General features: G+C 42.5%; 1 protein-coding gene across 1 annotated transcript in view; it reads right to left on the bottom strand.

The window, feature by feature from the left end:
- The window catches only part of MTHFD2 (methylenetetrahydrofolate dehydrogenase (NADP+ dependent) 2, methenyltetrahydrofolate cyclohydrolase), a 14,352-nt gene extending 6,145 nt beyond the window's left edge, over nucleotides 1-8,207 (bottom strand). Inside the window, exons 1-2 of the mRNA XM_029936266.1 lie at nucleotides 8,050-8,207; nucleotides 1,520-1,704 (exon numbers count right to left, since the gene is read on the bottom strand). Of these exons, the coding sequence (XP_029792126.1) occupies nucleotides 1,520-1,704; nucleotides 8,050-8,150 (286 nt within the window). The 5' untranslated portion in view covers nucleotides 8,151-8,207. The remainder of the gene's footprint in view (nucleotides 1-1,519; nucleotides 1,705-8,049) is intronic.
- Nucleotides 8,208-14,175: the final 5,968 nt, after the last annotated feature.

Genomic DNA, 14,175 nt, shown 5'->3' with positions numbered 1-14,175 from the left:
TGTAACTACTGTAGTGTAAATGATGGAAAATAATTGCATCTGTTAAAAAAAATAAATAAACAGAAAAAAAGAAGTCACAACTTCCTATTTTCTAGACATTCTAAAGGTTTCAAAGAAAAGGGCAGCAAATGTCCATCAACTGATGAATAAAGAAGATGTGGGGTATAGGGATGCCTGGGTGACTCAAGTCAGTTAAGCATCTGCTTCAGCTCAGGCATGGCTCATGGGTTCAAGCCCCGCAGTCAGGCTCTGTGCTGACATCTCAGAGCCCGAAGCCTGATTTTGTCTCAGTCTCTCTCTACCCTTCCCCCACTCGCACACTCTCTCTCTCAAATATAAATAAACATTAAAAAAATGTTAAGATGTAGCATATATACCATGGAATATTACTTAGCCATCAAAAAGAATGAAATCTTGCCATTTGCAATTATATGGATGGAGCTAGAATGTATTATGCTAAGTGAAATAAATCAGGGAAAAATAAATACCATATGATTTCACTCACATGTGGAATTTAAAAAACAAAACAGATGAACATATGGGAGGGAAAAAAAAAGGATAGAAGGAAACAAATGACAAGAGACTAACGATAGAGAACAAGCTGAGGGTTGATGGAGGGAGGTGGGTGGGGGATAGGTTAGGTGGGTGATGGGTATTAAGGAGGGCACTTGTGTTGAGCACTTGATAAGTATGTAAGTGATGAATACTGAATTCTCCTAAAACCAATATTGCACTGTATGTTAACTAACTAAAATGTAAATTTAAATAAATAAATAAATAAATAAAACAAACCAACAAAGAAAAGGGCAAGAAGCCTCAATCCTCAGTGATAAAGAACAGAGTGTACTAAAAGCTCATGGTCCAGTCACACCAGTGGTTCCACAGCCTTTCAGAAGGGAAGGGCACCCGGGGCTCACACCACTGACCCACAGAGGAGCAGGGAGAGGCAGAGCTGAGACCACCCACCCCTCATCTAGGCATAACGAGACCTAGAACACAAACCTCCCATCACCCAGACCCTAGGCTTTTGCATTCAAAACTTCACCTCTAAACTGCATGATTTAATTGGCTTTGGATTCAATGGATAGAGAAGCTGAAAACTACTTCCTAGAAGTCAGAGTCACTTCCTTCAAACCTAGGGCCGTGTTCTAGGCCACATCACTGAGGTCTCTCCTCAGCCAAATCAAACTCAAATAGCTCAGCCAGACTTGCATTATTGTTCAAGGAAAGCAAATGTAAATTGTGTTCAACGTCAGTTGTCAAATGTTAAGATGAAGGACAGAATTTAGCTTACATTCCAGAAGGCACCAAAAATACCAACCATATTCCTTCCATCCTAGTCTCTAAACCTCCCCAGCAGATAGGCTGGATTTCTTTATGACAACATTTTGGATACAATTCAATCACATTGGCCTCCTCTGATTATGTTTTCTAATCAGAAAAAATAATGGATGACAATGAAGTTTGCCTCAGGTAAGCCACAGTTTAGCAGCAGTCAGGGTCCTAGAGTGACACATACCCACTTCTGCAGCTGCCCTGGTTTTGTTGAGGACGTAGGAGTGACTTGCAGGATTCTCACCAACCAGAACCACGCTCAGGTGTGGCCGCTTGTTGCCCGATGCTACCCATTCTTCCACCTCCTGCCGCACTTCCTGCTTGATCTGCTGGGCAAGTTTCCTTCCAGAAATGACAACAGCTTCATTTCTATAGAAGGCAACAACAGTCACAAAACCAGAGCTTACATTTTGTGAAAAGTAAAGATCAGACTACAAAAACCAAAACCAAACCAAACAAAAATTTATTAAATACTCCAAACATAAAAGAGTAGACTAAAGCACATGGTGCCTCATCTGAGGGACAATGCAAATCTGAAGACCAGGTTCATTTGTGTCCAGCTACATGTTCAGGAATATAAAGTTGACGGAAATAGTTATCATTATCACCCCGAAGCTCAGAGAGTGAAATGACAGTGAGTACTTGGCAAGCTCTGTCTCAAATCCAGATCTGTCTGAATCTAGACACCAGGCTCTTACTGCTACACCATGCTGCCTCCTGATCACTGACAAACTGATAGACCAGAAAAGCTTTTCATTGTTTTATTTGATCCATCACCACTATAAGGTCAAATAGGGTTTCCCATGCGCTTATATACCATTTCTGGTTTGTGTTTTGCCTGTGTTATTAGCATCCAGTCATATGTCTCAAACCATTTCCCAGTTAAGTCAATTGGCTTTTAATTTCTATGATGCTTTCAAATATATAAATTATGTTATGCAATTAAACCAATAAACAACATTCTGGACACGTCAAACCTCAAAACAACCACTGCTGCCCACAGCCCCTGCTGGAGACTTTCCCAGTAAAAATGGGGGCTGGAAGGGGACTAGGGGAGGCTCCATCTTATGGGTGGCTGTGTGCTCTACCCCAGGACCCCACTGGCCCATCCATAGCTGACAGACCAGATGTGAATATCTGACAACAAGGACCACAACTTCTAGGCAGGCTAGTGGTCCAGTTGGTGCAAAAACTCAGTGCAGCGGGAGCAATGGTAGTTAACTAGACTGGTTAAGAGCTTCTCCCCAAACCACATTCACACATTAGAACCATGGGGGACCTGTTGGTGGGAGGACTCAAAGAAAGACAGAGAAAAAAGCAAAGAGAGAGAACAGTAGTCACACTCATGGCAGACAGAGCAAGAGTAATCCCAGGAAACTGCCACTGGGGGTGAGGCAACAAGAAAACTCAGGGTATAGAAGAATTCCAGTTCCCCAAATTATGTTCAGATCTCTCAAAGACCATCTCTTCCCAATAAGAACTATTCATGCAGCTCTTCCTGGGTCCCAGTGTGGGAGATTCTTGGTTTTCTGAGCATCTGCTCCTTAAGCATAAAGGTCTCAGTGTAAACAAGTCCTCCCCTTTAGATTTGTCCTCAGTTACCATGAAGAATGCTCCAAACTCAAGGCCAACGAGATATACAACTATTTGAAACAATTTCTCCTTATAGCACATATTTAATTGTCAGGGATACCAAGTACTGGTTATCTTGTAGGCCAGATATGATTCATTCTTTTTTTTTTTTTAAAGATCTTAAGTAATCTTTACACCCAATGTGAGGCTCAAACTTATAACCCCAAGATCAAGAGTCACATGCTCTATAGGTGCCCCAGAAATGATTCTTAAGACCACTAGAGATGCCTGGCTGACATGCAACTCTTTTCTTTCCTTCTTTCTCTATCTCTCTCTTTCTATCATTTATTTGTTTTATAATTTACATCCAAGTTAGTTAGCACATGGGTGCAAGAGATTTCAAGAGTAGATTCCTTAAGCCCTTTACCCATTTAGCCCGTCCCCCCCTACAACCCCTCCAACACCCCTCTGTTTGTTTTCTATATTTAAGAGTCTCTTATGTTATCCCCCTCCCTGTTTTTAAATTTTGCTTCCCTTGCCTTATGTTCATCTGTTTTGTATCTTAAATTCCTCATATGAGTGAAGTCATATGATATTTGTCTTTCTCTGACTAATTTCACTTAGCGTAATACCCTCTAGTTCCATCCACATAGTTGCAAATGGCAAGATTTCATTCTTTTTGATTGCCAATACTCCATTGTATAGGATTTTATATTTTGTATTTTCATACTCCACTGTATCTAGATGTGTATATATATATATCACATCTTCTTTATCCATTCATCCATCAATGGACATTTGGCTATTGTTGATAGTGCTGCTATGAACATTGGGGTGCATGTATCCCTTCAAAACAGCATACCTGCATCCCTTGGATAAATACCTAGCAGTGCAATTGCTGGGTCATAGGGTTCTATTTTTAATTTTTTGAGGAACCTCCACACTGTTTTCCAGAGCAGCTGCACCAGTTTGCATTCTCACCAGCAGTGCAAAAGAGATCCATCCTCTTTCTCCGCATCCTCACCAGCATCTGTTATTGCCCGAGTTGTTAATGTTAGCCATTCTCAGAGGTGTTAGGTGGTATCTCAGTGTGGTTTTGATTTGTATTTCTCAGATGATAAGTGATGTTGAGTATTTTTTCATGTGCTGGTTGGCCATCTGGATGTCTTCTTTGGAGAAGTGTCTATTCATGTCTTTTGCCCATTTCTTCACTGGATTATTTTTTGCGTGTTGAGTTTTATAAGTTCTCTATAGATTTTGGATACTATCCCTTTATTTGACATTCATTTGCAAAATATCTTCTCCCATTCCATCAGTTGCCTTTTAGTATCGCTGATTGTTTCCTTTGCTGTGCAGATTTTTATTCTGATGAGGTCCCAATGTTCATTTTTGCTTTGATTTCCCTTGCCTCCAGAGATGTGTTGAGTAAGAAGTTGCTGCGGCCAAGGTCACAGAGGTTTTTGCCTGCTTTCTCTTTGAGGATTTTGATGGCTTTCTGTCTTATGTTTAGGTCTTTCAACCATTTTGAGTTTATTTTTGTGTATGGTGTAAGAAAGTGGTCCAGGTTCATTTTTCTGCATGTTACTATTCAGTTTTCCCGACACCATTTGCTGAAGAGACTATATTTATTCCATTGGATTCTCTTTCCTCCTGCTGTGTCAAGGATTATTGGCCATAGACTTCTGGGTCAATTTCTGGATTCTCTATTCTGTTCCACTGATCTGAGTGTCTGTTTTGGTACCAGTATGGCATGAGACTCGATCTCAGGGTGGTGAGTTCCTACTTATAAATGAATGAGTGAATGAATGAATGAATGCTGTTAACTAAAATGGAATTTTAAAGCCTCAACAGTCTTTAAGCCATGCTTCCTTTCCATTTGTATTAAGATTAAATCCCTACTTTAAAACAGATGAAAATGTCTTAGATATAAAGCAGTAACTTTATATCTAAACTTTCTATTAATTTGTACTTGTACCTTGGGAGGTATTAAAAAGATATAATTTTATAGTAAATGAAGTACTTTTATCCATTTTATGTAACATAGCACAAAATATATAATAGTATTTCAAATATATCCATGGTATATTAAGGAACTGAAAACATGTTAACATTTGCAAATCTATTTCAGAATTAGATCTGAAGGGGACTTCATTCAAAAGGCTTTGAATACAACACCTCTGGCAACATTCCTGGGGAATAGCCCCAGTCCAGAAATGCATTCCCAACCCTGGAATGCTAGGGAATGAAAGATTACTTTAAAACAGCTTAGGACACAGGGTGCCTGGGTGGCTCAGTCGGTTGAGTATCTGACTTCAGCTCAGGTCATGATCTCACAGTTCATGGGTTTGAGCCCCACATCAGGCTCTGTGCTGACAGCTCAGAGCCTGGAGCCTGCTTCAGAGTCTGTCTCTCTTTCTGCCCCTCCCCCATTCACACTCTGTCTCTCTTTCTCTCTCAAAAATAGATAAACACTTCAAAAAATAAATAAAACAGCTTAGGACAGTGATTTATACTGAATGAAATAACATACATAAAGTACAAGGTATATATATCCAATAAAAATTCATTTCTTACTCTCTTCTGTTGGTTACATTTACACACACACACACACACACAGATCCTTAATATATAATAGCTATATTTATCTGCTTATACACTCAAAAGGATATGCATGTAAACATATATACACAGGTATAAATATTCAGGAAAGTTTTAAATTACCCTTCCTTAAAATGTTCCTTTTGAAAGAAATGAACTTAGAGAAAATGATAGCAGCACATTGGGGCTAAGAATGATACACTTAAGTTAAGGACACAGGGTGCTGAGAGAACCCAGTGTTCCAAGTTCCAAAGGCAGGTTCCGGATGTTATGCCAATTAGCTTTTAAAAAACTGTCAAAGAGTAACAAGAACCAAAAACAAAGCCACAACACAATGAGTATTTTCTGTAACAGAACCTGTCTTAGCCCTTCTCTGCATATACAGCTCTGCAAAATGTGAAACACAGTCCTGCCAGTGAGTCATTAATTTCCCATCATCTCGTTTGCCAAAGGGCAAATAAAATAACTGCTACCCCAAAAGAAACAGAGGCTCAGCTTGATCCCCTGGGGAATCCAAAATGTATTAATTATATTAAGTAACACTTAGGAAGTAAATGCTTTCACAGATGTGTTCAGAAAATTTTCCACTAAAATTATGAAAGAATGAAAATAAAATAATTATCATCAAACTAGAAAAAAGTCACAAGCACTGTTCAAATAAAATTCAAAACTAAAAGCCAACGCAGTAGTATCTTTACTTTCCTAATTCAATAGCTTACAGCACTGTAATTTTCCATAAAAAATGATCAGGTGCACTTTGATTCCTGATCAGGTCATTCTGGAAAGACTTCAGTTATCTACTCATTAATAGAACCAATAATGAGTAAAGAACGCTACAAAGGGGGATGGAATTAACATCTATTAAATACTAGGTATTTTGCTAAGAATTTTACATACATTACTCTCAGTTACCTTGGGGTAATTATACTAACACTGGTATATAAAAGGGAAACTGAGGATAGCAGCAACAAGATTTAAACACAGGCAAGCCTGTGCCTCCAAAGTCCGTTTTTCCCTATACCCCACTGTCTCCTAAACTATAGTACTATCTCTGGAACCATGAGTTCCTGAAACTCTCTCCAACCACCCCCCTCAAAAACGGAATACACACAGACTCATAAAACATTTACTGTTTTACATTCACTAGCCAGCAGTGATCAAAGTAGTACCAGGAAACCTTAAATACCAAACACAGTATTGCCTTCAGAGATGTGGAGCCTACTAGCTCAATCAGAAAGGCAAGTGGAAGGAGGGCATTTATTACTGGAGAATGAACAAACTGGTCCAGTTTTTTAGGTGATGAACTGGAGGATCCTTACAAATCTCTTCAGTCATGAAAACCACAGGCAAAAACGGCCAGAAGTCAGGAAGGGGACAAGGGGGAGGTGAACAGACAGTAATGAGAGATGGCGCTGAAAAGGCGGGTCAGAGTCAGACCAAGAGAATTCCCGAGTGTCCCGGGTCTTCTTTCAAGAACGCATTAATTCGCATTCTGTGCTACAAAAGTACCTTGGCAATATCTCTAGTAAGATTTTTATATTGAGTGGAAATTGCACATGTGTTCTGCCCCTTGAGTTCCAGTAAGGAAAGAAGGCTTGATCACTCCTGAATTCACACAGCTTAGCGCAGTGGCTGCATGAAAGAAGGAGCTGCTGGTGGTACAAGGCTTAGATCGCCGGCAATGCAAAGGCTTTAAACATGGGCGGGAGAGTGCGCAGGTTTAGGGAGAAAAATCACTGACCCCCTGAAGACTTGTCTTCAACCTAGGTTTAAGAATGGGAGTTTGCGGTCCCGCAAGATCAAGAAAAACCTATTACCTCCCTATGGAAATGCAAACATTCTCTCCTCTTCTCGGGTATTTAACCCTTCAATTTACTTAGCCTGGCAAACCAACTCCGGTAGGACAGCATCAAAGCCCTGGTGACCGCGGCACAGGGAGGGGTATGGGGCAGCTAGAGAAGCAGCCCGAGCCACATCCACCTCCCAAAAGAGGAGGGAAGTGCAGGTACCCGGAGAGCAAGCGGGCTCCGGGATTTCATCAGACTGCACCAACCCCCTCCGCCGCTAGGGTCCGGACTCTCACTGAAGGCTGCTCATTCACAGTCCTTCCCGGCGCTCGCCGAAGCGTACCCTCGGCTCTCCGCAAGCGGCTCGGCATCACAGCCAAGGGCGGCCGGCAGCTTCTGCCCGGTGACCACGGTATGGGCCCGCGTGAGTCCGGGCGCCCCAGAGCCCGCCTGCCCCTTCGCTCCTCACCGTGGGCCCCGTCCTGCCGGTCGACGGACTGGCCCCAAGAGAGGGCGACGCCCCGGGGCTGCGGGAGACCTGTTTCCTCTTAAAGGCCGGCTCTGGGTATCAGCCCACCCCACGAAGCGATGGCCCAGATCGCAGCCGGCGGCCGTGTGCGACTGCCACGTCGTCCCCTCACCGCCCGGGACGGAGATGCTCAGTAGAACGTCCCTCAGCGCCGCTCCGGAACCCGGCCGACCCCCCGCCCTCGGTTTCCCTCAGATTTCGGCGCTGACCCGGCTCCGATCCTCTTACCGAACTACCGAGAGGTGGAAGGGGCGATGGCGGAGGCGGCAGCTCTGCGCTGGCCGGAGCAGCCGGGTGGCCAACGTGAACACGAGGGAAGGGGCAGCCATCACCCGCGCCGGTGTCTGCTCCAGGAGAGAAACGCGCGCGCGGGCCGCGCAATTATACCGCGGCCGCGTGGCAGGCCCCGCCTCCCGTCCTCACCCGTTGGTCCTTTCCCAGTAAAGTCCTGTTTATGATTGGAGCAAGGAGAGCCAGGAGCAAGGCCCTGAAAGACTCGGAAGCCTCGGTAGCCTGCAGAGATTGGTTGAGGAAGGCAAGCCCCTGTCGAACACAGCTAGAGTCACGGAAGCTCGGCTAACTAACGCGAGCGAGAGTTTGTTCATTCATTGCTTCAACAAATATCTGAGCGCCTACTGTGTGCCAGGCACCGTAAATAGTGGATAGAAAGACAGAATACCAACTCATAAATGTGTAAGAATGATAGAGTTAGAAGGAAACTTTTTGGCAAAATCATAGTAAAAACGGATCACCCGTAGATGTCAAAACAACTGGATGAAACTGGATTAGGAATGAGGTATGTACTTTCTGGGTTGCCAGATTTTGCAAGTAAAAATACAAGACATTCAATTAAATTTGAATTTTAGATAAATAATTTGCAATTAAAATTAAATTGGGCTTCCTGTATTTTATCTGGCCACTCTTTTTGCATAATCTTAAAGTATCTCTCCCACAAAATACTTATTAACAGCAAAGGGGGAAAATAGTAAATTTACAATAGAGAAACCTGACAGTCATGATCTTAATTACGTGAACAAAGTAAAACCATCAGTAATGGTACAAACACACATGGTTCAATAATCAGGACACATCCCCTCATAACTCTTAAGTCTGAAAATTGAATGAAATGGTTTTCCTAAACCATTAAATCCCTTAAAAACTGTTACAGATTTTTTCATTTGCACATTGAGAGGAGAGAACGCAGGCCTGGTATATTAAGACAGTCCAGGAAAAAGCCACATTCCTGAAATTTTGGAATATATTAGAGGTCATTAATCACAAGGAAATATCACACAAGCCCAAATTGAGAGATATTCTACAAGAAAAGCAACCTAAACTCTTTGAAAAATGTCAAAGTCATGAAAAACAAAGAATGAGGAACTGTTTGTTCTAGATTAGAGAAGCCTAGACATAACAAACGTAATGTGTGATTCAGAACAAAAACAAAGTGGTTTTCTTTTAAGGATTTACTTCTATGTTCCCACATATTGAAATATTTACTTAACAAAAATACTTTATGCTATGATTTTTAGTCCAAATTCTGTGGAGTACAGGTGCTCAGGGCCTTCTACAGTGGGGCCTCTCTGCTCTCCTCTTCCTTTGCTCTGCCCGCCAGAGTACTTCCTGTACTTCTTCCTAGTGTTTGGTGGGCCTCCTCTGCTCGCAGGAACCACTGCTGTTCATCCCTCAAGGCTGTAGTGACTTAAAAGCTTTGCCTGTGTCTTTGTTTTCACTTTTCTTATTGAGAGAGAGAGGGTGAAAGTGGGAGTGTGTGAGCAAGGGAGGGACAGAAGGAGAGGGAGAAAAAAATTTTTTTAATAGAGAGCACATGTGCAAGAGAGAGAGGGAGAGAGTACTGGGGAGGGGCAGAGGGAGAGAGAGGTTCCCAAGCAGACTCTGCACTGATGAGGGGCTTGATCTCATGGCCCTGGGATCATAACCTGAGCTGAAATCAAGAGTCAGATGCTCAACCCACATAGCCACCCAGGCTCCCTAGGTCTTCACTTTAACTGGCCCCAAATATTTCACTGACACATAAGGAAGAATTGGGACCACACAGGGAAAATAAAAAAAACTTCTTTAAGTTTAATTATTTATTTTGAAAGAGAGAGTGGGGAGGAGCAGAGAGAGAGAGAAAATCCCAAGCAGGTTCCACACTGTCAGCACAGAGCCTAATGTGGGGCTTGAACCCACAAACCATGAATCATGGCCTGAGCCTAAACCAGGAGTCAGACGCTTAACTGATTGAGCCAACCCAGACACCCCATCAAGTTTTTGCTCCAACACAACATGGATTGGCAGTGTGAATTGCCCTCTCCTCTGGACTGTCACAGCATATAGGACTAATCCTATCCTCTTTCAGTCCTCAGAATGACATCTTGATATTATTTGTACACCTGTCTATCTCCCCCAGTACAGTGTGGGTTTATTTATAAGAGAAGTCTTATCTCATGATGCATCTCATTCATTCAAGCACAAAGCATAGGAATGGCCAAACATCTATTAATAATCATTCTAGTAATAGCTAATCTTTACTGAACGCTGACAATGTGTCAGGTACTGTTTTAAGCACTGTGTGTCTATTATCCTATGTAATTCCCTTATTTATCCCATGAAGTAAGTGCTATTACTACCTCCATCTTACAGATGGAGGAAATGAGGCACATGAGGTTTAAGAAATGTGTCCATACCCTAGGAGCCCTCCCTAAGGAAATTAATATGGACAACTGGGCCATGGCCCTGCATCCACACTAGGCTAGTGTGGGCCATGCCCATCCATATTGTATTCCCTGAATTTTTCTCATCTCAGAACATACTGATTCTTGGTCAACTTGCCTTCTATTTTAATACCACTGATGTAGCCAGCACTAAGGCAGGACAGTCCAGTCTCTGGAAGACCCAGAAAGAGACAGCTGTGTCTTTTCTTTTACTATAAAAGCAATTCATGTTCTTTGTTTAAAACACACACACACACACACACACACACACACACACACACACCACACACACAACTGAAAAAAAAAAAAAAAAGCAAAGTCAAAAGAACACCCACTGCATCACTGATCAGAAACACTTGGAATTAAGGGCGCCTGGGTGACTCAGTCGACTCAGTATCCGACTTCAGATCAGGTCATGATCTTACAGTTCGTGAGTTTGACCCCGCGTAGGGTTCTGTGCTGACAGCTCGGAGCCTGGAGCCTGCAGCCTGGAGGCTGCAGCCTGCTTCGGATTCTGCGTCGCCCTTTCTCTCTGCCCCTCCCCCCACTCATGCGCCGTGACCAGGCATACGTGCGCATTCTCTCTCTCAAAAATAAACATTAAAAAAAAAAACCACTTGGAATTAGCTAAATGGTATCGTCCTTGGAAGTAAGTATATAAAAATGTCAAGGAAGATGCAAACTTACACTAACCAGATTTCCAGACCAGTTAGCAGTTGAGCGGATGATAGAGGTATGCCCTGGGGGCTCTGGGAGCTTAGTGGAAGGACCCATGATTCATGGCAAATTCCTCTCCTTGCTTTTAGATTGGAATTGCCTCTATGGCCACAGTGAAAATATAGGTTGGGAGAAGGAAACCAAGGAGTGTGTCCAGCCTTTCTGGCAGGGCCTTAAGACAGAGAAAAGGAGCCCTGTGGTCCATAGGCAGTACATCATAGCTCATAAAAAAAACGGGAACTTGTGCAGAAGACTGCACAAGAACCTTCCATGATTTACTGGGCCCCTTCACATAGCTCCATCATGAACCAATGAAGGCTGAAATGCAGCTGGTTAAGGATCCTGTGGTTGGAGAATACTGGCCTCAGAATTTTCAAGATTTAGGTTCTTTCTTGTCTTTTGAACTGGAGTCCTTCAGTCTAAGGGCTTCCTCTCCATTTGGGGGTATCAGTATGCTACCCTGAAGTGATACAGCTCAGTTTTCTTCTAATTTCAAGAAGTAAGTTAGGGGAACCTGGGTGGCTCAGTTGGTTAAGCATCTGACTTTGGCTCAGGTCATGACCTTGTGGTTCACGGTTTCAAGCCTTGGTCGGGCTCTGCACTGACAGCTCCAGAACCTAGAGCCTGCTTTGGGGATTCTGTCTTCCTCTCTCTCTGCCCTTCCCCCACCGGTTTTCTCTGTCTTTCTGTCTCTCTCTCTCTCCTTCTCACTCAAAAATAAATAAACATTGAAAAAATTTTTAAAAAGTAAATAAACCTTATTGATTTGACAGGAGAGGAAAGGGGACAGGGAGTGAGAAGTTGGGGAAGAAGGGAACTAAATTCATAGACTATTAACCACATGTCAGGAACTATGCTAGATGCTTCCCCTACATTTGCACACATGATCCTGTCATTGCTGTGACATCACTCTATTATTCTCCCCATATAATAGAAGAAGAGACAAATTCACAAACTTAAGGGACTTTGTCCTTGATCACCAGCTAGTAATGACAGTGCCAGCATTAAACGTAGGTCTGTCTCCCTCCACAGCCAATGTTCTTCCACTAAACATGTCTGTCACTATTGTGTTAGGTCAGATGGAAGACAGCATTTGGCAGAATGCAGTGGCCAGAATGTAAAACAAGGAATCCTGACAGGGTTATAGAACATTTAAGGACATGATTCTCCCCAAAGGTTATACTCTAACAAGTCTTCCTTTCTTTTCCTCCCTCCCTCCCTTCCTTCTTTTTCTTTCTTTGGCCAGCTAAAAGAACTCATTAAATTTTTACCATTTACAAAAATGTATGATGGTTTTTTTAAGTGTTTATTTAGTTTTTGAGAGAGAGAGTGTGTGTGCATATGAGTTGGGGAGGGGAAGAGAGAGAGGGAGACAGAGAATCCAAGCAGGCTCTGTGCTGAGAGCAGAGAGCCCAACGCAGGGCTTGAACTCAAGAACCATGTGACTATGACCTGAACAGAAGCCAGACACTTAACTAACTGAGCTACCCACACACCCCTAATGTTTTTAAAGAATAGAGATGAGCGGGGTGCCTGGGTGGCTCAGTCGGTTCAGTGTCTGACGTCAGCTCAGGTCATGATCTCATGGTTTGTGAGTTCAAGTCCCACATGGGGTGAATACTAACCCCACTTCAGTTAAACAAGAGCCCCACTTCTCTCTCTCTCTTTCTCTCTCTCTCTCTGCCCCTCACTCACTTGCACCCACCCCTCAAAAAAAAGAGAATAGAGATGAGGGGCCCTGAGTGGCTCAGTTGATTAAGCATCTGACTCTTGCTCAGGTCATGTTTTCATGGTTTGTGGGATCAATCCCGAGTCTGTGGAGCCTGCTTGGGATTTACTCTCTCCCTCTCTTTCTGCTCCTCCCCTGCCCCCCCCCCCCCCTCTCTCTCTCTCTCTCTCTCTCTCTCTCTCTGTCTCTCTCTCTCCCAAAATAAATAAATAAACATTAAAAAAAAGAATAGAGATGATATTTTACCAACGTGGTTAAAAAGACATGATTCTGAGAGCAGCACCAATCAAGAATTGTTACGAAAAATACTGTTGGTCTCCCAGACATCAGTACTTAGATGCCAGTCCATCATGTTCTTGCTTATTATTTCCTTATAATTAATTATAAATCAATTACCATTTGTATTTTATCATGAACATAATTCAACACACTTTATTTGTCCTGATTTTATTCCATTCAAGATTAAAGGAGGTAGTGATATGGGGGAAAATGATTTGCCACAGAAAACAACATAGTTAACACTGTGTGCCAGACTTTATGTTCTAAATGCTTTATGCTTAATAACTCGTTTAATCCTCATAATAACAGTAGACTGCAATATTCCCATTTTGTAGGTCAAGAAACTGAGGCACAGCAAAGTTAGTAACTTTGCCAAAATCACATGGCTAGTATATAGCAGACCTAATTTTCAAATTCATTTCATTTCTTTTTTTAAGACACAAGAAAATTGGTTTTTGAAAATTAAGGGAATAGAAAATAAGTCAGCAACCCAAACTTCCGTTTCTGAGACTAATAACAGCCAGCATATACTAGGCACAGTTGTAAGTGTTTTATATGTATTATCTCATCCTCATACCTATCCTGTTATTACCCTTATTTTACTGATGAGGAAAGTAAGACACGAAGAGGTGAAATAACTCTCCCTAGGTGCAGAGCTGGCCAGCGGCAGAGTTAATAGAGCAAAGTAAAATGCTGAAAAAATATAAGAGAAGAGGTGTTAAAAACTTTAGGGTCGCTGGGATCTCTCCATTACAGAAAGCAACTTGACCTGAGTTTTGTCAGCATTTCTCACTCAAGAAGGAGTATGCTTTCAGTGAGTACTGCAAGCCATGCTTGGGTGACAGTTTTCACCAGTACATCTGGTTCCTGCCCCAGTCCCTTCCCCAACACATAGGCAGTTACAAGGCTCCT

This window comes from Suricata suricatta, chromosome 4 (assembly GCF_006229205.1).
Source record: "Suricata suricatta isolate VVHF042 chromosome 4, meerkat_22Aug2017_6uvM2_HiC, whole genome shotgun sequence".
NCBI classification, from domain to species: domain Eukaryota; kingdom Metazoa; phylum Chordata; class Mammalia; order Carnivora; family Herpestidae; genus Suricata; species Suricata suricatta.
Note: the sequence above shows the minus strand (reverse complement) of the source record. Positions and strands in the feature narration are given on the sequence as shown.